The sequence below is a fragment of the Neofelis nebulosa genome, chromosome 5 (genome assembly GCF_028018385.1).
Source record: "Neofelis nebulosa isolate mNeoNeb1 chromosome 5, mNeoNeb1.pri, whole genome shotgun sequence".
Lineage (NCBI taxonomy): Eukaryota > Metazoa > Chordata > Mammalia > Carnivora > Felidae > Neofelis > Neofelis nebulosa.
The window spans coordinates 72,773,057-72,797,780 of NC_080786.1; the positions used below are offsets into that span (position 1 = coordinate 72,773,057).

The 24,724-nt window shown below is 34.1% G+C and overlaps 1 protein-coding gene across 1 annotated transcript in view; it reads right to left on the reverse strand.

Annotated features, from left to right (window-relative positions):
• CCDC39 (coiled-coil domain containing 39) overlaps positions 1-24,724 on the reverse strand; it is a 50,194-nt gene that overhangs the window by 19,030 nt on the left and 6,440 nt on the right. Inside the window, exons 2-13 of the mRNA XM_058730576.1 lie at positions 22,448-22,567; positions 20,453-20,599; positions 19,093-19,251; positions 18,250-18,342; positions 18,025-18,153; positions 14,231-14,422; positions 11,390-11,493; positions 10,923-11,055; positions 8,087-8,281; positions 6,985-7,149; positions 4,161-4,298; positions 1,601-1,809 (exon numbers count right to left, since the gene is read on the reverse strand). Coding sequence (XP_058586559.1) covers positions 1,601-1,809; positions 4,161-4,298; positions 6,985-7,149; positions 8,087-8,281; positions 10,923-11,055; positions 11,390-11,493; positions 14,231-14,422; positions 18,025-18,153; positions 18,250-18,342; positions 19,093-19,251; positions 20,453-20,599; positions 22,448-22,567 — 1,784 coding nt within the window. The remainder of the gene's footprint in view (positions 1-1,600; positions 1,810-4,160; positions 4,299-6,984; positions 7,150-8,086; positions 8,282-10,922; positions 11,056-11,389; positions 11,494-14,230; positions 14,423-18,024; positions 18,154-18,249; positions 18,343-19,092; positions 19,252-20,452; positions 20,600-22,447; positions 22,568-24,724) is intronic.

A 24,724-nucleotide genomic window follows, 5' to 3' on the forward strand; every position in this document is an offset into this window, starting at 1 on the left:
AGTTAACACCTATTCTTTTGAAGCTACTCCAAAAAAATAGAAATGGAAGGAAAATTTCCAAACTCATTGTATGAAGCCAGTATTACCTTGATTCCAAAACCAAAAACCCCACTAAAAAGGAAAACTACAGACTAATATCCCTGATGAACATGGATGCAAAATTTCTCAACAAGATACTAGCCAACTGGATACAACAATACATTAAAAAAATTATTCACCACAAGTGGGATTTATACCTGGGATTCAGGGCTGATTCAATATCTGCCAAATAATCAGTGTGATACATCACATCAATAAAAGAAAGGGCAAGAACCACATGATCCTCTCAATAGATGCAGAGAAAACATTTAACAAAATACAGCATCCATTCTTGATAAAAACCCTCAAGAAAGTAGGGATAGAAGGATCATACCTTGAGATCATAAAGTCATATATGAAAGACCCACCACTAATATTACCCTCAATGGGGGAAAAACTGAGAGCTTTCCTCGTACAGTCAGGAACACAACAGGGAGGTCCACTCTCACCACTATTATTCAATATAGTATTGGAAGTCTTATTCTCAGCAATCAGACAATACAAAGGAATAAATGGCATCCAAATTGGCCAGGAGTAAGTAAAACTCTCACTCTTCACAGATGACATGATACTTTATATGGAAATCCCAAACGATTCCACCAAAAAACTGCTAGAACTGATCCATGAATTCAACAAAGTCACAGGATATAAAATCAATGCACAGAAATCAGTTGCATTCCTATACACCAATGAAGCAACAGAAAGAGAAATCAAGGAATCGATCCCATTTACAATTGCACCAAAAACCATAAAATATCTAGGAATAAACCTAACCAAAGAGGTGAAAAATCTATACACTGAAAACTATAGAGAGCTTATGAAAGAAATTGAAGAAGACACAAAGAAATGGAAAAATATTCCATACTCATCAAAGGGACACACGCACCCCATTGTTTATAGCAGCACTATCGACAATAGCCAGTCAGGAAAGAGCCCAAATGTCCATCGACAGATGAATGGATAAAGAAGATGTGGTATATACATATAATGGCGTATTACTCAGCATTCAAAAAGAATGAAATCTTGCCATTTGCAACTACGTGGATGGAACTGGAGGGTATCATGAGAAGCAAAATTAGCCAGCCAGAGGAAGACAAATATCATATGACTTCGCTTATATGGGGAATTTGAGATATAAAACAGATGAACATAAGGGAAGGGAAGCAAAAATAAGATAAAAACAGGAAGGGGGACAAAACATAAGAGATTTAAATATAGAGAACAAACAGAGGGTTGCTGGTGGGGTTGTGGGAGGGGGGATGGGATAAATGGGTAAGGGGAAATAAGGAATCTACTCCTGAAATCATTGTTGCACTGTATGCTATCTACCTTGGATGTATATTAAATAATTAATTAATTTTCTAAAAAAGAGAGAGAGGAAAAAGCATAGATTTATGACTAAAATATGCTCTATGTATTAAAAGCCTTTTCAAACAAGAAGATAAACATCCAGTCAGTTCTTCTAACGTCAGCCATACATTTTCAAAAACTTTTAGCAGTATTTTAAAACTAGAATTATCACCTTATGTTTTGCCGTTCTTGATCAACATATCTTATTTGTGATGCAAGCATTGTTTTATGAACCTTAATTTCTTCGATTCTTTCTTCCATAGCTCTGTGTAATTGTTGTTTTCTTTTTTCCAGAGAAAGTACTTCTTCTGCCTTATTGTGAAGCATTTCTCGAGTACGCTTAACTTCAAGTTTTAAAAGGTTGTCTTCTATCATCAAATCCTATCAACAACAAAATTGTCAGATATTGAAATAATTAATGTTATACCCAAACCAAAATTTTTTTCTTATCGCCACAAAAGTCAAACTTGAAAATACAACATTTTCTAATTTGACCACTGACCAAGATAAGTAGGATTAAATTTAGATTGCTCTCAGTGATGGTTTTTCTTCGTTTTTTATTTTAAGAAAAGGGTTATAGTTATTTCAAGTCTTTTATTATATTTCAATTTGAAATTTAAATTTTACTAAAAGAAAAAAGAAAGAAGTCACTCCTAAAAATGAAATTTACAATCTAGGAAATATGTAAAGCCCTATGGATAAGCACATTTATATTCTAAATTAAATCTCACAAAATAATGTGTAAAAAATTTTTATTCTGAAGAATTCAGTCATGGATAGGGGATTGATACAAGAATACACAAATAGATCAATTTTCAGAATAGAAACAAACCCTCCTGAATGTAAGACTTTATTATTTCAAAACATAGCTTTTCAGTTGGAGAAAAGATTATATCCATACATCTCAAATGTACCAAAAATAAATTCTAGAAGCACGAAAAACTTAATGTAAGAGATGAAACCAATGCAATTACTGGAATAGTAAACATTTGTTTGATTTTTAGTATGATAAAGAAGTTCCTAAGCATAAAAATTATGCAGGGAAAAACACTTAAATATTTGATGTCAAGAAAAGTTTTTAATGGGGTGCCTGGGTGGCTCAGTTGGTTAAGTGTTCAATTTCAGCTCAGGTCATGATCTCGTGGTTTGTGAGTTCGAGCCCCATGTCAGGCTCTGTGTTGACAGCTCAGAGCCTGGAGTCTACTTTAGACCTGTGTCTCCCTCTCTCTCTGCTCCTCCCCTGCTCATGCCCTGTCTCTGCCTCTCTCAAAAATAAATTTAAAAAAATTTTTTTAAGTTTTTAATGTCAAAAACCTAAATAAAAATTTAAACATAAATGGAAAAAATATTGACAATATTTATGACAGAGTTAATATTTTTACGTATGAAGGTCTTTTGCAAAGCTACTTAAAAATATAAACCTCCTGGGACACCTGGGTGGCTCAGTTGGTTAAGTGTCTGACTTAGGTTCAGGTCATGATACTGCAGTTCATGGGTTCAAGCCCCACATTGAGCTCTGTGCTGACAGCTCAGAGCCTGGAGCCTGCTTTGGATTCTGTGCCTCCCTCTCTCTCTGCCCCTCCCCCATTCATGCTGTCTCTTTCTCTATTTCTCTCTCTCAAAATAAACATTAAAATAAACATTAAACATTAATAAACATTTAAAAAAGTGTGTGTGTGTATATGTGTGTGTGTATGTGTGTGTATATATATATATATATATATGTGTATATATGTGTGTGTGTGTATATATATACATATATATATATATGATATATCTCCTAAGGGTAATATGGGCCAAGATAATAAACTAGAGATCCAAAAAAGAAAGATAATGGAATATATCATAATAGAAAAAATGTTTTAAATATTTTTATTTAAACATAAATATTTTAAATTTTATGTTTAATCATGAAATGTTTTCACGTGTCACCAATTTAAAAAATATACACTAAAACAATGAGATACCATGTCTGCCCATCAAACTGGCAACAATGTTATAAATTATAATATCTAGGCTTACTGGTGGTGAATGCAACAGAATGCTTACACCCTGTTGGTGGGAGTATTAACTGAATCCTCTAGAAAACAATTAGGCTTGAAAATAGTTTCAAGACACTGAAAATATTCATTCTTTTTGGACCATAATTATACACTTAGAAATTTTCCCTAAGGAACTCTTGAACAATTATGCAATGATATATATCCATGGTATATGATAATACTATTTATGTTTTTTTATTTTTTAAAATATTTTTAAGTAGGCTCCATACCTAATGTAGGACTCAAACTCATCGCCCTGAGATCAAGAGTCACATGCTCCAACTGAGCCAGCCAGGCACCCCTGAGATTACTATAACAGAATGACCAAACATTGGAAATAAACACGTATCCAAAAAACAGGAGACAGTTATCTAAATTATGGTAACTTCATGCAATAACCTGTAGAAAGCCCTTAAATATAATTTTTAAAGAATACTTAATGTTTAATATTTAATGTTTGGAGACATACATGGAAAGAGATCATATATTTTCAATTTTTTTATAATATATATAAAGCCAATTTTCTTCAAAAGACTGAAAGGAAATAATATAACTTTAACACTTTCTCTAATATACAGGTACTATAATGACTTAGTTTACTTCCTTATAATTTGATATATTTTAAATTTTTTCTATAATTAGTATTAAAACATGTGGTTTTTAATATATGCATATATGATTTTACTGCACCTGTTTCAAAGCTTTGGCTTTATTAAATTCTTTCTCTGATCTGTCATTGAAAAGGTTTAGTTCATTTATTTTGGTCATGAGGGACTGTTTTTCACCACAATTTTTACTATGTGACTTCTTGATAAAATAAAGATCGTTCTGTAAAAAGGGGGAAAAGGTACATAAATACATATTTTAAATAGCATTAAGCACATACTATTAAACATATCTTACATTAAATTATATGCTCCATTGAATATTTATGATAATTGGGTTTTTAAATCTCACTCTTCACATTCTAATGTTTCCAATATAATATACATGGATATATTCACATAGAAACATTTTCATTTTATCACCTATTGATTTTATTGATTTGGCTTAGGTTCTAATTCTGGGAAATAGTATGTATGGTTCAACGTGAATTACTGAATGATTGCCATTTATGGGTAGAAATATGAGGAGGAAGTTAATTATTTGATTCAACCCAAGTCACAGAAGGTATAAACCTTAACAGTCTAAAAACCATAGGGTCTTGTTAACAGCACAAGCTCTAGAATCAGATGGCCTCAATTACACATTAGTCATCTGAGCCTGGTGGGTAATCTCTTCCTCAGTTTCCTCATCTCTAAAATAGAGATGGTAACAACACCTTCTTCCCTGTGAAGATTAAAGATGTTACTGTCGACAGGTATATACAACAGTGTTTGACACAAAGAAATGTCAGGTATTATTACTATTATTTAATTACATGTATAATCACAACTTGCTAGAGAGAAAAATGCTAGAAAAGATCTAATTCCAGTAGATGCTTAACTGTGTCACACATTCCCAGATACCAGCTTACTGTTTTTATAACAGTTTGCATCTCTCCACTCACCCAGAGCTCAGAACAAGGTTAGTGGTCTCAGTCCTGTCTGGGCATCTAAAGCAAAAACATTCTAGTTTCAAGATGTAGTTCTATTTCTCTCTCCCTCTGTCTTTTTCTTTCTCTTCCTCTCTCCCTCCTTCCTATGCCTTTCTCATTACCTATATTTCTCTGAGAAATCAAAACCCAAGATTGTAGGGGTATCTGGGTGGCTCAGTCAGTTAAGCTTCTGACTTTGGCTCAGGTCAAGATCTCATAGCTTGTGAGTTTGTGCCCCATGTTGGGCTCTGTGCTGACAGCTCAGAGCCTGGAGCCAGCTTCAGATTCTGTGTCTCCCTCTCTCTCTGCCCCTCCCCCACTCACATTCTGTCTCACTCTCAAAAAAAATTTTTTTTTAATGCCTAAGATTGTAGTAAGACAGTAAGAATTTTTTTATAAACATGTCATTTCATAAAATTAACTTTTAGAATGAAAAACTTTTAACTGAAAGTGATTTTCAACGAGAAGGACTTTGTTTCTATTATGCAAAAGAGTAGATGGTGTGGGATGGGAGAAGTAATGCAGAATGACTTCACAATGTCATGCTACTATTTAGAAGAGCAAACCTTCATTAGAAGGCTAACTAGCTTTAATATCTTTAAAAATTCATTTCCACTATCAACAATAGCCAAATTAGGGAAAAAGCCCATATGTCCATCAACTGATGAATGTATAAAGAAGCTGTGGTAGATATAGACAATGCAATATTACTCAGTGATCAAAAAGAATGAAATCTTGCCATTTGCAACAATACGGATGGAAGTAGAATGTATTATGCTAAGTGAAATGAGTCAATCAGAGAAGGACAAATAACATGATTTCACTAATATGTGGAATTTAAGAAACACAACAGATGAGCACAATAGAGGAAGGGACGGAAAAATAAGATAAAAGCAGAGAGGGAGGCAAACCATAAGACTCTTAAATACAGAGAAACAAACTGAGGGTTGCTGGAGGGGTGTTGGGTGGGGGGATGAGCTAAGTGGGTAATGGGCATTAAGGAGGACACTTGGTGGGATGAGCACTGGGTGTTATACGTAAGTGATGAATCACTGGGTTCTACTCCTGAAATCATTACTATACTATATATTAACTAAAAAATATATTAAAATAAATATTTGTTTGTTTGTTTTACAAAATAAGAGCTCACTTTCACCTTGGTAGCCCTAAAGGAATTCAGAGCAATTCTTTTTATAACCACTAGAGGACACTCAACACAAGCATTTCAAATTGTAAATGACAAATTCTTTGGGGTTCTCATCCCATTCAGATCCATGATCTCACTCCTTCACTCTTACTTTCCAGTTAAATTTTAACATAGGTTTTACATTACATAGGTTCCCTGAATACAGGTTTTATATGACCATAAACATTAAAATACTGAAAGGTGAAGAACATTTTTACCTTATTAACAAAATAGTCATTCAAAATATTGTTACCAAGTAAATATATGAATAACAACAACAGATGACCCATAAAGGGTCATTTCAGTGATAAAGGGCAATCAAGTTATCTGGAAAAAACAAAATCAAAAATGGAATTTATCAATGTTTTAAATCATGGTACTATTTAAGAGTATTTTGATGGACCAGGGATCACATCCTAGCTCTCCACATACTAGTTGTGTAACCATGGACAATTTACTTAATCTGTCACACAAATAATAATATGCCCCTCACAAGACACTGATAAAGATTAAATGAAATGCTAAAGACATGTAATATACTTGGAATATATTAAATGCATAATCAATAGTAATGTTATATTCTCTCTCATAGTCAGTATAGAAACATGAACATTCGTTCATACGTTTGTTATATATGCAGGTAACTTGGCAATCATCCTATCCAAAGTAAAGTCTTAGGAACATGTTGACTTAAAACAGAGTAACTAATGACTAGGATATTTAAAGCATCAAAAGTATTTTGACTAAGTTACATGAAGCTTCTTGATCTGTGTTTCCAAAAGGCCAAATGTAGATTTTTTCTCTTCCAATGTCTTTTTAAGTTCAACAATTTTTGCTTCAAGAGCTTGTTTTTCTTCAGAATTAATTTCCCCCTTTACTCGTGACATTCGGCGTTCCACTTGTTGAATGTAAAAATCCTATTACATATTTTAAAAAAAGATAGTAAAGACAGACAAAGTTAAAACCATTTCTACAAATGTAAAAACACAATAAACACTTTCTTATAAGTTTAGTCTTAGGTGTCATCATTTACTAAAGTCACTTTAATCCTTCAATAATTTATAATATAAAATCCTTCTTAACTCTAAGCAGAGAAATAGCAAACTATTCTTCAATAACCAAGATACATAATAGTGACATAGAAGTAAGTAATCTTCTGAAAATATAAGAAGTCAGCTAGGAAGGTATTTCCCCCACTACTAAGATGGAACTGCAGTAAATCCACTGGATTTACAAGGACATGGATTTTCGAGGGTACATTTCCTAAGGGATACACAAAAGGAGTCACGAATTGTTAGCCACAAATGGCTCAAATTTAATAAACTTCCAATGAATTATTTTCTTAAATAATACTTTAGCATCTTTAATTTTGAGAAACTAAGAATACATTAGACAGGGAAATTAAGGTGTAGAGAGGGGTCATATTAAGGCTTCATGAGACAGAATCTATGAATAGAACAAATAAGAAAAACTTTTAAAATACTTTTAAACTATCAGTCTAGGGGTCGGGGCGGGATGTCTGTTTGCACAGCTAAGACTCAATTTTTCCAGGTCTCATATATCTCACTCCTTGTTTTATTTCAGTCCAGGCCCAGTTGCCCTATGTTCCTTTAAAGCATGGCTGTCCCTCACTAGAGTTGTCTATCCTCTTACCAGTTTATTTCAAATCAAGAAAAAAAATAGTTTTTAAGGCTCCCTTACCCTACTACTGACCAAACATGAAACCCCATCTTCAGCATCCATCTATCCCTCCAAGAGTGCTTTCAAAATCTTTGTTTTTTTCAGGACATTGCAGTATCCTGACCACCGCAACTATAACAAATCAATAAGGAAGATGTTAAGAGTATCATCTACCTGACTGTACATAATTTCTTGCTGCTTCAAGGTTTCAAAATCCAGTTTATGTAACTGACGGTTGAGGTGCTTTAGAGAGGAACGAGTTCCTTCAATTTCTGATAAGACAGCTTTTTCTTTCATTGTCTCAGTCTGTAATTCCTGAACTTTCTTAAATAGCACATCTTTCATTATGTTCAATTGAACTTGCACTTCCTGATGATAAGAATAATAGTGAGCAATGAAATTATAATACTTTGAAAGGTTTTATTATATGAACATTATAATTTTGGGGGTCACAAATTAACCCCCCAACATTTAGCTGTTCAGAATATAAAAATGCCCTTTCCACAATTTCAGTACATCTCCAACATTTCTTGTAGTCTACTCTATTCTAGTAGATAGAATAGCAGTTTTCTATCCCCACATCATTCACTTTGATCTATCATCTTTAATTCTACCCCATGCCACTCTGACCTTGGAACTTGGCTATTTCACTAGTTTCCTTAGAAAATAAAATAGGGGTGCCTGGGTGGCTCAGTCAGTTAAGCATCCAACTCTTGATTTCAGCTCAGGTCATGATTCCATGGTTTGTAGGATCAAGCTCCAGGTTGGGCTCTGTGGTGACAGCATGGAACCTGCTTGTGATTCTCTCTGTGCCTCACTCTCTGCCCCTCCCCCACTCACACTCTCTCAAAATAAATAACATTAAAAAAAGAAAGAAAAGAAAAGAAAATATACTGAAGTATATTGAGAGTGTTGCTGAAGTCTTGAGAGTGTTACAGGGAAGAAATCACATCACTCAATCTCCCACCTTCTTCTGGACACTATCCAGTGGTGAGCAGGTAAATATTTAACCACCACCACCACCAGCTTTCCAGCAGATGGGAGATTAGGGGGAAGAAGCTGATTTTCACTGTATAAATATTCCCAATCTGGCCAATTTCAAGCTACTGACACGATTCTACTAAATGCAGAGTTGGGACGTGATATGCAGTAGCAGATTATTATGTAGCATTTCTAGTGTACAGAGGTTACACCGTACACTGTAAATGGAAGTAACCTTAAACTTAAGAGTATAAACAGATAATAGTAAAATGTAGTAAAATAATTTGGAAGTGATGAGTGCTCAGTACTGATTACTTTGTTTTTAATATTATGTATTTAATTATAAGTCTATATAATTTAATTTTTAATAATAGCTATGTTTAGCAGCTGACTTGCAAAATTCCAGAAAATATAATTATCAACTCTTGTGTGCTGGTAAGAGCTGGCCCAACACACTACTGGCACTACCCCTTACTCACACCTTGCCTCCAGTTGGCCCCCCCACACGTGCAGCCTTCTAGGAAACAGAAACCAGTCCCTGATTCCCACTGCTCATTTCTCAAGAGGCAGATTTGTCTTGACCTCAAGGCTTCATGACCATGTGTTCAAGGCTTCAAATAGGTCTCCCATGCCAACATCTGTTGAAAGTTATCATTTTATTTTTTTAAGATTTTATTTTTAAGTAACCTCTACACCCAACATGGGGTGTTACAACCCTGAGATCAAGAGTGCATGCTCTACTGACTGGGCCAGCCAGGTGCCCTGAAAGTTATCATTTTAAAATGTTGAAATAATTTCCCTCTGTGCGCTTACAGCCAGATAAGCATATTTCCCTTTGGCAACAAATGAACTTCAATATGAAAAAAAAAAAATCTGTGATTGGCACATTAAATTTTCACAAAGTAAGAAATATAATCTAATATAATCTTATAAAATTCATTTTTATATAATAGACAATTTTTATTAGTTTTAACTCCTTCCCTAATGTCATCATCAAAAGTCCTATTTCATATGAATTTCAGTCTTTACAGATTTCTAGTAAGTTCTAATATAGTCCCATCTCATGGACAACTGAAAATCATTCTCTTAGGAGAAAAAAAAAACACATACACACAAAAAACATAACTTTTTAAAAATAATGTTGTGTGATTTGGACTCAAATACTGCTCAAGTCCATATTGATGCATGACTTCGTTATTCAGGAATTTAAATATACAACAGCATACTGCAGAAGCTGGATTGTATCTAAATATAAGTGAAACCATACTGGATATGTAGCAAATGGGGGATTTTTGCCATGATCTTCAGCTGCCCCTCAAAGAAAGCAAAAAAGCAAGAAGTAGTGCAAATTGTGTCAGGTCACAGAAGTCACTTTGAAGTTTTCAAAGAGGAAATGGTGAACCAGCCTTTTCCAGTTCCTCAAAATTGGCCTAAATGCTACCAAGATGTCAAAGAGATTCCAATAGAGTTAGTAAAGTAAAGCACTTAAGAGCCCATTTACTAATAAATGGTGCCAGACTGTCAGAGACATTAAATGATAAAGAAATACAGGCAATAAACGTAGACCACTGGGGGGGGAGGGGGGATATGATCACAAACAAACAAAACAAAAAAATGACAGCCTACTGTAAAGGTGGAAATTAATTGTAAAACAGGCATTTTTCCAGGTACATTTACAATATAAGAACATACATATGAATGACAAGCAGAGCCGTGGACACACTAGGCATTGGGAAGGGATGAGATCCAAGGTAGAGGGGCTACCTGTAACCTTCAAAAGAAGACATCAATATTAAATGCTTAACGTGAAGCTAAAGGAGAATTAGAAGCTTTAAGAGAAGGTCAGAAACCTCTTTAGAAAGCCACACATAAAAAGAGGTCTAACAACTCAAAATTCTGATTACAAATTACAAATGGGATCACAACAGAAAGCAGAGCCTCTTAAAAGACCTCCTATCCCATAATCGCAAGAGTCATTCACTATTGCTAAATGTATTGTGACTCTTTAAAAACTGAAAGTAAACCTTACCTTTATACTTTTTTCCTCCTCCCTTAGCATATCTTCCAAATTGGTAGCTTTCTCTTCTACAGACATAGTTTTCTCAGTTATCTGCTTTAATTTTTTCTTTACAATCTGATTATGATTTTTAATTTTGTGTAACCTGGAGACAGTTTATGAAGAAAAAATAGAAAACATGTCTAAAAATTAATACAAGCAAACAAGGAATAGTTTATCTTCATATAACTTGAAGGTTTCTTTTGCCATAAACCTTTTTATTACCTTTATGTAAACCCTATATATTTATTAAATACATATTTAATAAGCCACAAAAATATTATTCCTAAGCCTTTATGATGAAAAACCCAGGAAAATTTATTTTCACATTTAATAATTTAGTAGCTATAATTTTTCAGTTATTTAACAAAAACTTAAATATTTAATTTTTCTAGAAGTAGTCAAAAACTATAAACATATTTAAATATCTTTTTTCTTACCTTGCTGTTTCTTCATGAATGTCCTTCTTTACTTTGGAAATATTTTTCCGCAGAGCTTCTAAATCACTAGAACTTCTATTCACAGTGGCTTTTAAAGAATCCAGCTATTTATTAGTTAACAGACAGAAATTATATATATTTATTTTACATCTTATAAGGTAATTTCTTTTTTGAGAAGTTCTGTTCTGAACATATTAATTTTTAACCTACATCATACCCATAAACACAATAACGATGTTTTTGTAATACATATTAACAGTTTTTCTTTTTGATCTGATATTACATTTTCAATGACTTATTGTATGATACTGGCAAATTACAGAGTCCCACATAGATGTGTGACAGGTACAAAGAGCAAAAGCTTCACAGTGTTGGATTTGGCAATGATTAATTGTATATGACAGGCAACAAAAGATAGACAAATTGGATTTCATCAAAATTAAAAGCTTCTGTGCATCAAAAGACAATATCAACAGAGTTAAAATGCAGTCCACAGAGTGGAGAAAATACTTGCAAAATCATATACCTGCTAAGGGATTAATATCTAGAATATATAGAAAATTTCTAAAACTCATCAACAACAACAAAAATAAACTGGTTCAAAAATGAGCAAAGGATTTTAATAGACATTTCTCCAAAAAAGATATACTAATGGCCAATAAGCTCATGAAAAGATGTTCAACATCATCTATCACTAAGGAAATGCACATCAAATACAATGAAATCCCACCTCACACTCTTCCATGAGGATGACTGTCGCCAAAAAAAGAAAATAGCAAGTGGTGGTGAGACTATGGAGAAATTAGAACCTTTGTGCACTGTTAGTGGGAATGTAAAATGGTACAGCCACTATGGAAAACACTATGGTGGTCCCTTAAAAAATCAGAAACATAATTACCATAATTGCCATCCAGAAATTCTGAGATAATTGTACACCCATGTTCATAGCAGCATTATCCATAATAGCTAAAACATGGCAGCAACCCAAGTGTCCACTGACAGATAAACGGGTAAGCCAAATGTGGTCCACACATCCAAATGGAATAGGAGTCAGCCTTAAAAAGTAAGAAAACCTTGACATATGCTACAATATAGATGAACCTTGAGGACACCATGCTAAGTAAAATAAATGAAATAAGCTGTCACAAAAAGATAAATACTGTCTGATTCATGTGAAGTTAAATTAGAGTAGTCTCCTAGAGACAGAAAGCAAAATGGTAGTTGCTAGGAGTTGGGAAGAGGGGGGAATGGGGAGTTACTGTTTAATAAGTACAGGGTTTCAGTTTTACAAGAAGAAAAGAATTATGGAGATGGATGATGGTGATGGTTGGATAACATTAGGAATGTATTTAACACCACTGAACTGCATGCTGGGAAATGATTAAGATGGTAAACTGTAGAGGCACCAGGGTGTCTCAGTCAGTTAAGCTCCTGACTTCGGCTCAGGTCATGATCTCACAGCTTGTACTGACAGCTCAGAGCCTGGAGACTGCTTTGGATTCTGTGTCCCCACCCCCCCCAATAAATATTTTTTAAAAAGATGGTAAACTGTATGTTATGTGTACTATAACAAAATTTTAAAACTTGGAGAGAAAAAAATGAATGAAGTACTAATGCATGCTATATAACATGGATGAACCTTGAAAACATTATTTCAGTAAAAGAGTCCAGACATAAAGTGCTCTGTATGATATGGTTTCATTTATATGAAATGTCCAAAATAGGCAAATCCATGGAGACAGAAAGTAGATTAGTAGTTGCCAGGGCTGGGTAGGTGGAGGGAAGCAGAGTGATTGCTAGTGGGCAAAAGGTTTCTTTTTGAAAGAAAAAGACAGTCTAAAATTAGATAGTGGTAACGGTTGCACATCCTATGAAATATTAAAAACCACTAAATTACATACTTCAAAAGGGTAAGTTATTATATATGAATTGCATCTCAATAAACAAATTATGAACAAATGAATGAATGATCCCTGCATTCTTTTCTGCAATTTAAAAATTTTTAAGAATGAACTATTAGCAATGACATTTAATTTAGGCAAGAAATTTGCTTATTTTACTATTTTAGGATCTTAAGTAATTATTCTTTTTTTGGACAATAAAACATCTTTCCTTCTTTATCAGAAATAAAAAGCATAACAACTTATAGAATGAAATGCTCTACAATATTCCAGTTTCCTGACTAAACAGCAGTAACTTCAGCTAATATGACTTCAAGACACAAATTTCATAAAAATTCCTTTGTTGCTAACACTCCCTATGGAACAATCTAGTTGGGCATGTGTGCCTGCGAAAGAAGAAATGAACAAAGCATGAGAACTTTTGTTCTCTGCTCAAGGTATTTTACCTCTACACTGTCTCACTACCAGACTGAAATATTATCCCTTCTCAAGGTGAGAAACTGAACTTAAGCAAATAGCTCCACCTACTCTGAGTTAAAACCACCATACATATGTAGCACTGGACATGTTATATGTCCACTTCAGGTCATCACTAAATATTCACCTTCACATCTGCCCCTTTGGAAGTTATAATTATGGTTTCCAGTCTAGACCCCTCAGGAGCATTTTGCCTCAAGTCACCTACAAAACACCACGTGTGACAGGCAAGGTGTGTGCTATACAACTCCAGGGGGACCCCTTCATACCACATGTGATATGACTGGCACTCCTGTTGCCTTCACCAAACAGGGCGCCATTGGAATACCCAAAAAGTTCCACAACGTGAAGGGACATAAGACAAAGAACTAGAAGGCAGTTCCTTAATCGAAGGAGAGCCTTTATGCTTATTTTTATAGTAATTTGTCACAAACACACAAACCAGTCTTATTAGTTAACATACCTCATCCTTCAGCTGATTTCTATTAGTTTCATGACGCTGATACTCCATTCTACATTTTAAAACTTTCCGATCAGCAACAGAAATTCTTTTCTCATACTCTGTGTTATTTCCAATCTCACTTTCCAAAAACTTGATCTTTTCTTTAACCAAATTTTCTTTTTCTCTTATTTCCTGCTTTATCCTTGCTAATGCCTAAGATTAAAAATATGTTAAATATATGTTTAATATGATGAACAAAACAAACAAAAAGGAAATTAGTTATTATCTTTCTATTAAACCAAATTCAGTATTTTATCAAAAATTCTTAGGACAATATTTTCTTTAAAGAGTCTATTTTTAGAGGCCCCGGGGTGGCTCAGCTGGTTAAGCATCTGACTTCACCTCAGGTCATGGTCTCCCAGTTCATGGGTCTGGGCCCCACATTAGTCTCTGTGCTGACAGCTCAGAGCCTGGAGCCCACTTCAGATGCTATGCCTCCCTCTCTCTCTGCCCCCCTCCCCCCCCCCCCCCGCCTGCCACTTGCACTCTGTCTCTCTCTCAAAAATAAATAAAACATTTAAAAATGTATAAAAAAAGGTCTATTTTTATATGAATAAAAACAAAATATTAATAGGCTATACATCAGTATCTGTAAGCTCATATTTTTAAGGATTTCTTTCTCTTTAATCTGGTACTTGGCTAAAGAGATGAGAAAAATATCAATCTTTTATCAACAAAAGGTGACATCTAAAAAAACATAACACTGTTGAATATTTCTACATAGAAAGTTGGATTCCAATGGTTTTTCCAAATATTTCACAGGACTAGTTTTTTTTTTTTTTTTCATCTTTTGAGAATAACATTTTCGTTATTGGTTTCAAGAAGAATACCTTCACTCAAGACCTTTGGTCTTGGGAATACAAAATAAACAGAATATACAAAGTAGTAACTGAGATGTGAACGAAGCACCATGGGAACAAAGAGATGATGAAGTCTACCTGAGAAGAATTATCAAATGGCATTACCTAAGAGGCTTCTTTTAAGTCAGACCTAAAAAAATAAATGGATATGCATAAATGGTCTAATGTGGTTAAGGTGTAGGGTGGGAAGACAGGCATCGAATGGGCATATATTAAGAAGGGGCAGGTACAGATGAAAGGAATGAGGCTGGAAAGGTAGAGGTTAGGACCCAACTGTGAATAAATTCAATTTTCCAATTGCCATGTTAAAAAGCTTCAATTTTTAAAAAAATTTTGTGTTTTTTTGAGAGAGAGAGAGCCCAAGTGGGGGAGGGGTCAGGGGCGGTGGTGGAGAGAGAGAGAGAGAGAGAGAGAGAGAGAGAGAGTCTTAAGCAGGCTCCATGCTCACCACAGGGCTCAATCCCACAACCCTGGGATCATGACCTGAGATGAAGTCAAGAATTGGATGCTGGACCAACTGAGCCACCCAGGCATCCCCCAAGAGGTTCAATTTTTAAGCAATGTGAAACAAAGAAGATTTTAGAGCTGAGGAATAAAAAGGCCATCTATGGTTTTTACAAGTGATGTTGACAGCAATATATTGAATGAATTGGAGGGAGAAGGAAAATTTACTCTAAAATGTATTTCTTTCAAGTTTTCCCAAATGGGGTCCCACCAAACAACTAATCACAGAAAATCAGGTTGGGGGAGGGTATGTGAAATCATATAATTTCAGAGGGTATCTGAAATCAATAAATTTTAGAAATGCGGCAGGTAATATTGTACATATTAGCATATTAAGTGGATATATATCTGAAATGTACTACATTTTTAAAAAATATTTAATTTATTCAGTCTAGTATTCCTATATGTTTTCTATAACAATTAACATTATATAATGTATCATTCTATAGATCTGCTGTGTTTATTCAACCAAAGACAGGTCAAAACTTCCTAAGTTCATACACGTCAAATGACCATTGTAGAATTTTCTGCCTTATATTGATTTTTCTACCATTTAATCAGATACTCTAACACCTACTTCAACATTCACATTTTTTAACAGTGTTACCTACTCACAGTTAAGTTTATGTAGGTGATGCTGATAAGTACAGTAATGTCCCAAAATTTCTACACTGGAATAAAAGCATAATAGAAAAATATTTTTCCTTTTCTAAATGATGTAAAAGTTTATTTTAAGAAGCCAATTTCAGGGGAGTCTGGGTGGCTCAGTTAAGCATCCAACTCTTCATTTCATCTCAGGTAGTGATCTCATGGTTCATGAGATGGAGTCCCATGTCAGCCTCCACACTGACAGCCCAGAGCCTGCTTAGGATTCTCTCTCTCCCTCGCCCTCTGCCCCTCCCCTATTCTCAAGCACGCTTTCTCCCTCCCTTTCTCTCTCAAAATAAATAAGTAAACTTAAAAAAAAAAAAGCCAATTTCAGGTTCATAGGTTCATAGACTCAGACTCTTGCCAAGAAGACACTAAGAAGGCAGGAACTGTTTTGGAGGAAGAGGAACAAGAGATTAAATCCTCTAGCGGTATGAACTGGCTTTCACTGGCTCACCAGAACTGACTGACACATCTCTTTTCAACTCTGTTGAGCAGAGTCATGTTGGTATGGAAGTAGTTTCACCACAGAAATCAGAAATGCTATAAATGGGGAGCCAGTTGTTAAACACTCAGAAGCAAACCCCTACCTATGGAGCCACTTCTTAGCATCCTCCCTATTCTCTTACAATACAGACAACCAGGAGATGTCAATAAGGAACCAATATGAATATGACCAGAGTCCAGCTGTATATTTTGCCAAATCAGCAGGCTGAGTCAATTTAGCTGTGGGGTTGTAAGAGAATGCAGTTCTTTTGCACATAGATCTGCAGTCTTGGATCTATCACATTTGATTTACAAAGAAGAAGCAGTCAGGACTTCATGTTTAAAACCAAGATCAGCATTAAGAATTAAGTGGAACTCATAGTCAAAACTGGTTCTCCCTTGTCCCTCCAAAGAAGGCATAGGCCACTTTGTTGATAAAATGTTGGTCACTTACAGACATTTAAAATAAAATATTTACATTTAAGTCACATATAACAAGTAAACCTCATACAGATATGAGAATTCCAAACTTCCAGTGACCTGAGCCACTTGCCAAATGCCTTTCCATGTAGTAGATTTAGAATGGAAGTTAAAACATCTTCTCATCTGCTTTCTTTCCTCCTCAATTCCTTCTCCTTCCCAACTTTCCCTAATCTTCCCATTTTTACTCACCCCTATTTTGTTCCTTAATGATTTTCAAAAAAACTTCTAAATTAACCTCTGAAAATAGCAAAAGATAACACTAGGTCTATGTTTAATCAGTGTGGTATTCCTTCCCTTCCATGCTTCTAACCTATTATGGGTGCCTCAGTTTCAAAAGTGAAAGCTTTATCACAGTTTAGGTTTCTTTCCTGACTCTCCCTTTTTGTTTCTTGACTATCCATGAAGCTCATTTCCCTACACCAGTAATTACTACCAAATAGCACATACGTTAAATTCAAAACACTGTGGATAACCATGTGTAAGTCAGAGCATTGGCTTTACTGCACCAACATTATCTATTGACTTTCTCTTGTTCCACATTTCAGAGATGGCAGGATCCAGTCTTCAGCATCATTATACCATAAGTAAATAATCTTCATAAAATCACATATCTAAATGGATAGAGTCAAGCTTGGAAAACATTTACCAAAACTATTAAACCCTGCTACAAAAGTGACTTTCAAATAGCAATGTGAGTTACATTTGAAATGAATGGGTTAAATACAAAAGAGAATAATACAGTTGAACATTGCAAGGACCAAACAACTACTTTACCAAGGCACAGTTATCAATGTCTCGATCTCTCTTCTGCATCTGTTCTATTGTGTTCTCCCACTGTTTAATGAGTTCTTGTCTTTCATTATGAATTTTACGAAAATCTTGTGCTGCTTTATCCAATTCTAACTGTCAAATACAGAGCAGATAACATTTTTGTGAATATAAGTGCTTTTGCATACATCCCTTTGACAATTAAGAAATTAAAATACTCACTAAACTAACCTGTGCACTTAGAGTCTCTGTAAGTTCGTTGTCAAGTACCTTTCTTTTCTGATGACATTCCAAAGTCAGTCTTTCTAATTGCAACGTCAGTGCCTATGATGTAGTTACATGTAAAAATATTCATAATTGTTGTTTTATTCACTTAAAAGCTATTAGCATGTCTTACATTAAGTATTATTATATTATAGATACACATTTATTTGCCATCTAAAACAACTACGATATAATTCATACATTTCCTTTTAATTCCAAAGGGTTGCAATGAAAACTAAATTGTTTCTAAAAAGACTTTTAATACTTTTTAGTTAGAAAAAACATTAACAATTTTTCATTTAAAATAATGCATTTTGTATCATATCTATTAGAAAATAGCATGTTTCATAATACAAAAGTATTAACAGATTTAATTACAAGTAGATTTTAAGTAATGGTTATAATAATAAGTAATCAATAGCACTATAGTCTCAAATCAACAAACACTATGTTAAATTCAAACTGTTATTTAGATAAAAGTAGTTAAAATATTTATACAACATTTTAGTAAAAAACTTTCTTCTCTGAAATACTTTTGAGAATTCTTCTCAATCAGAAATGAGTCTGTGGATTCCTAAATGGTTAGAGGGTTTCAGAGGATCTATAAAACTCTCAGTAAAATTTTGTAACTATTTGAGTACAGTCATTTTTCTAAAGAGAGGATCCTTGGCTTATTAGATTGTCAAAGGAGTCTCTGACTCAAAAAAGTTTAAGAACTACTGCTTTAAAATTATAAATCTAATTTCGGTAAAAAGGATCACATACTACAGATTCAGAGAAAACCTAACATTACAATTTATAATTTCTCACCCTAATTTTATTATCATCTTGTTGTGCGTACTTCTGAAGAATGAGAGCATCACTATCTTTATGAGCTGATTCTTCTAACCAGGCTTCCAAGGCTTGCTGGTCCCAGTTCATCTGACATTTCAAACTATCCAATTTTTGAGTAGTTTTAAATATGTTAGTCTAATTTCCAAAGAAAAGGGTTAGGGAGAGATTACAAAATATTATTTACTATACAAACTAAAATAAAACATTACATACTATAGAACATATTAAAAAGGAAAAAAGAAATCCTGTTCTTACCATATATATATATATATATGTGTGTGTGTGTGTGTGTGTGTGTAACTTACCATATTTAATCATGTAACCACATTTATATTTAATTCTTTAGTTATAAAATAGAAGGGAGAAGATTATAAAAGATGAGAATCATAGTTGAGCCATAGGTTGTTTAAAAAGGCTTTAGGGAAACTCCCCCAGAGCAATCTCTAATATTAGTCACTCCACCAAATCTGAATAAAAATAATGTACTTGATATGCTAACTCAAGCCTGAGACAAGTCCCCTACAGCTCCAATCAGATTGCTGCCACTAAGAGGTCGTATGGAAATTTTAGAAGTACTTCTAATTGAAATAAATATAGTTGTTAAGGAGATAAAAATGTTTCTGTAAATGTATTCATTTAACAAATCTAGATCCACAAAAGAAAACAAATCAATATGCAAACAAGTACAAATATAGTAAAATATGTATGCATACATATACACATATATGTGTGTTTCTCTCTCTCTATATATGCATATGTAAAGAGAAGAATCAAATTTGGAAAGAACGTCCAAATCAGGTAACTAAAAATGAAGGAAAAGAGAAAAAGAGTTTACAGTAGCTTAATATTAGAGTCATAGGCTGATAAATTAATATGAAAGGTAAAAATTTTGAATTAAAAATGAAAATATTAAAAGTAATTTTTAATGTGGCCCTTAAAAATATATGAATAAATTATGCCTAGTATCATATGATACTTATGAATAAATGATGCTTAGTATTGCATAGTAGATAGCCAGTATGGTACTCTGCACATGGTATAGCTCAATGATTATTTGGCAAATGAACAGTAGGAAAATAAGTGCAACATTCTATCATTGTTTCATTCAAATGACAACTCCGCATGCCTTTCATTGTCCAAAAAACAATGTTTTTTGTAAATGTCAGGAAACTAATGAATGCCCTTCCCATACAGAAAAGAAAAGAAAAGAAAAGAAAAGAAAAGAAAAGAAAAGAAAAGAAAAGAAAAGAAAAGAAAAGAAAAGAAAATCAGTGTTTGTTGGTGAGGGAAAAAAGAACTAATAGCACAAAATTTTAAGTAACATTTCAACACATACTTCCTTATCACTTTTCTTTTCCTGTATTGAAGCCATTTCATTTTGTAGTCGTTGGATTTCATCCTTCACTCGTCCCAGTTCTCTCTCAGCAATGATCTTAAAATGCTCTTCACTTTCAATCTCATGCTCTCTTGCTTTACAAAGAGACTACAGAATAATTTACAAGATAGACTTTTTAATTTTTAACATTATACAATATTTATAATAACCCATTAGCCCAAAAAAAGTTCCCACAAAATACTTAGATTAAGTACTAGTAATTCCACTTCTCTGAAACCTAAACCATGTTAGACTTTACAATTCAGTGTAGTTGGGTGTTGCTTACTAGTTGTAAGAAAGTCAGTTCACGGAATGACCTAGAAGAAAATATTGTTGTCAGCCATTTTTAGATTTTATGTTGGTCTAGAAAAACTGCAGAAAATCAAAGTTTATATGGTAAGAGTTAAAAAGATATAACTCATGACTTACCTAAAAAATAAATAAAATTTATTTAAAAATACTTTAGGAAATGGGTTGTTTCTATAAACTGACTACATAAGCCGATTGCAGAGATCATTTATAAATGACTATGTAAACACCAATGGTTATAAATATTTCATAGAATATATTAGTAAACAACCATGCCTTTGTGTTAAGCTTTACTCAGTAAAATTGTATTTATTGACTACTGAGTTTGTAGTGCTTCTAAGTTATCACCATCAGTATTATTTTTACATTATTAGAGCCGTTAATGCTATAGGAAGTTTATTGTCTTCTATAACTATTATCCGATTTAACTGAGGTTTGACTATAATGAAATATACACCCACAGAGAATTTGACTTTCTTTTTTTTTTTTAATTTTTAAACACTTATTTATTTTTGAGAGACAGAGAGAAACAGAGTGTGAGCAGGGGAGGAGCAGAGAGAGAGGGAGACAAACAGAGTCTGAAGCAGGCTCCAGGCTCTGAGCTGACAGGCTGACAGCAGCAAGCCTGGTGTGGGGCTTGAACCCATGAACCACAAGATCATAACCTGAGCCAAAGTCAGACCCTTAACCCAGGCACCCCTAGAATCTCTGACTTTCAAATCCCCAACTCAGTGGTTTAATAACTTAAAGAATGATGTTGTCCAGTTTATTAATTAATCATATCAGGATTCAAAACTCTCAAGTATTGCTTCTAAAAGTTCATCAATTTGCTGCTTCCTAATAAAATCTGTAAACCACAAAATGGTTACTTATCAATATTAATTATAAATTGGTATTAAAAACATGCTTTGTTCACTATTAAGAATTACATACCTTTCAAAGAAAGGTAGATGCATTTTTAAAAAAATAGTTTGATATGGAAGTTAGTAAACTCTCCAATGCTGATTTGCTGAGCTATTTGCTGGGCATCATCAGGGAATGATGTTCTACACATGAATAGATTGTCCATAAAACAAATATACTTATCACTCTAAGTTTTAATTTTTATTATTTGTAGTAATATTTCTAAAATGCATTATACTTTCCCCAGTTATCTTAACTAGTGTCTTAAATATAATTTAACTTTCCTACTATCTCAGGATCCTAAAATAATGTGGTGTCCTAAGGGCTACTGAAATGTGTGAACTATTTGTTCCCACTCAAAAAGGCCCCAGTGGGTCATGCTGTAAAAGTGAAAATGAGGTGGAAATTCTGTCACATGTTATATTAGGTCTATTTTGGCTTAGAATTATTTCTCATTGCCGTCACTGTACCCTTCTCATATAATCTGCTGCCTAATATTACGTTACACTGTATGAATGATTTCTTCTTTCAGATGAGTTAATTATTCCTTGAACTTGGTGATGGTAGCGAATTCCTCAAAAGCCTTTTTTTCCTACTTACTTTCAGGTTCAAGGTTACATTCACAATAGGTTAGCTATGCTAAAGTTTTGTGTATGTCTAAAATAAAATCACAGATGTATATGCAATGTAAAATGTTCATGACTACACATGACCTAATCAACATGAATGTCAACATTACTATACCTGCGTAAACGAAAACTCTTGCTTAACATTTTTGAAGTGAGAAGTCATAGCATTAATTCGATCTTCATAGTCACGTAGCTGATCTTGCAAGCTTGACTTTTCCTCCTGCAGCTTTGACAACTGTAAATAATACATGTGATAATTTAGACATTGCTGTGGGAAAATTAGCACTATATTAAAATAGAATAGAAATCTCTAAGATTTCTCAGAAATCTTTCAGGAACCACCGGTAAAACGCAATTTTCATACAGCAGTACTTAAAGGGAAAAAAAGAGATCCTATTACATAATTAAACCACAACATCTCTAGAGCAAACAAGAGCATAAAAACAGATGTAACAAAAACACAGAACACAAACCATAAATTTTAAAAGCAGCGGACATCAGGTATAACAAGCTCCTCCCTGAGCTATTCAAAATAAACAGATTTTGGACAGAGCTTAACAGAACAGAACAAACTTCCATGTGCTTAAGACCTCTTTCTTAATGTAGGTTTCGTGTCATTGAATTAAAACCCCGAGTAGAAACAAAACAATGTAAATGCATAACAAACAAACACAAAAACAAAAAACTTTAGGAAATTACAAGATAGATTCCCAGGACAATTAGAATACGTCACCCCTCAAAACAATATAAAAGCCCAACATAACAAAAATATCCTTCCTTATAGTCTTGATCTGTGGTTCCCAAATTTGGGGCTACAACCCAGGAGGAGCACAACATATCCACTAAGTGCAAAAGACGCTATTTGAATTTTTTAAATAAGGAAATAATAAAATACTAATGTACTATATGTTATCTCCTATATTTCACTAAACATAGTAAATCATACTAAATATGTATTTTTGCTTTTTATTTCATTAATTTCAGTTTTTCTTCTAATTCCCTCTTTGGTTCACTTTGTTATTCTTTTTAAAAAATTTATTAAGAACAGGTTTTAATTATTTTCCTTTTTTGTCACATTGATGCTATAGACTAAATGTCTGTGTCACCCTCAAATTCATATGCTGAGGCCTTTACCCACAATGTGATGGTATCTGGAGGTGGGCCTTTGGGAAGTGAGTAGGTTTAAATTAGGACATGCAGGTAGGACCCTCATTGTAAAATTAGTGTCTTTATCAGAAGAAGAGAGACCAGAGCTTGTTTTCTCTTTGCCATGTGAGAACACAGTGAGAAGGCAGCCATTGGCAAGCCAAGAGGAGGGCTCTCACCAGAACCCAACCACCCTGCCACCCTGATCTCCACTTATAGCCTTCAGAACCGTGAGAAATAAATGTCTTTTTAATAAATAATGTCTTCTTACTCACTCACTCTATGGTATTTTGTTATAGCGACCCAAGCTAACTAAAGCATGGATTTAAAAATGAAGGCATTTAAGGCATTTAAGCCTGTAACTTTTCTCTAAGTAAGATTTTTCCTATTTCCAGTGGATACAGGTATGAAGCAGTCTCTTTTTATTGTTTTCTAAAAACTAACTTTTCCCTTTCAATTTCTCCATGATAGAAGAGTTATCTATGTTTCCGAGAAATTGGCCGAAGTGTTTAAGATGGATGTGTTAGTCAGCTCAGGCCACCATAACAAAATATCATAGACGGAGTGGCTTAAAGAATAGAAATTTATTTCTCCGAGTTCTGGGGGCCAGGAAGCCCAGGATTGAGTTACTAGACAATTTGGTTCTGGTGAAATCTCTCTTCCTGACTTGCAGACAGTGCCTTCTAGCTGCATCTTTAAATGGTGGAGAGAGAGAGCGCTGGTCTCTCTTCAGCTTCGCATAAAGATATAATACCATCATGGGAGCCACATCTCATGACCTCATCTAAGTCTAATTACCTTCGAAAGGCCCCACCACCAAATACCAACACACTGGAGATTAGGGCTTCAACATATGAATGGGAGGGGCAGGCAAACAGTCCATAAAATGGAGAATAATTTTTTAAATTATTTATTATAAATCCTATTGGCTTATGATCAGAAAAATATGGCCTATAAAATTCCCACCACTCATTTCTCTAATTTTGGTAAAATGTACATAAACATACATTTTATCATTTTAACCATTTTTCAGTGTACATTAAGAAGAGTGTCATTCATTGGGTTGCCTAGGTAGCTCAGCCCATTAAGCATCCAAATCTTGATCTCAGCTCAGGTCATGATCTCACCTCGAGCCCCACGTCAGGGTCTGCACTGGCAGCATGGAGCCTGCTTAGGATTCTCTCTCTCTCTCTCTCTCTGCCCCTCCCTTGCTTGTGTGCTTTCTCAAAATAAATAAATAAACTTA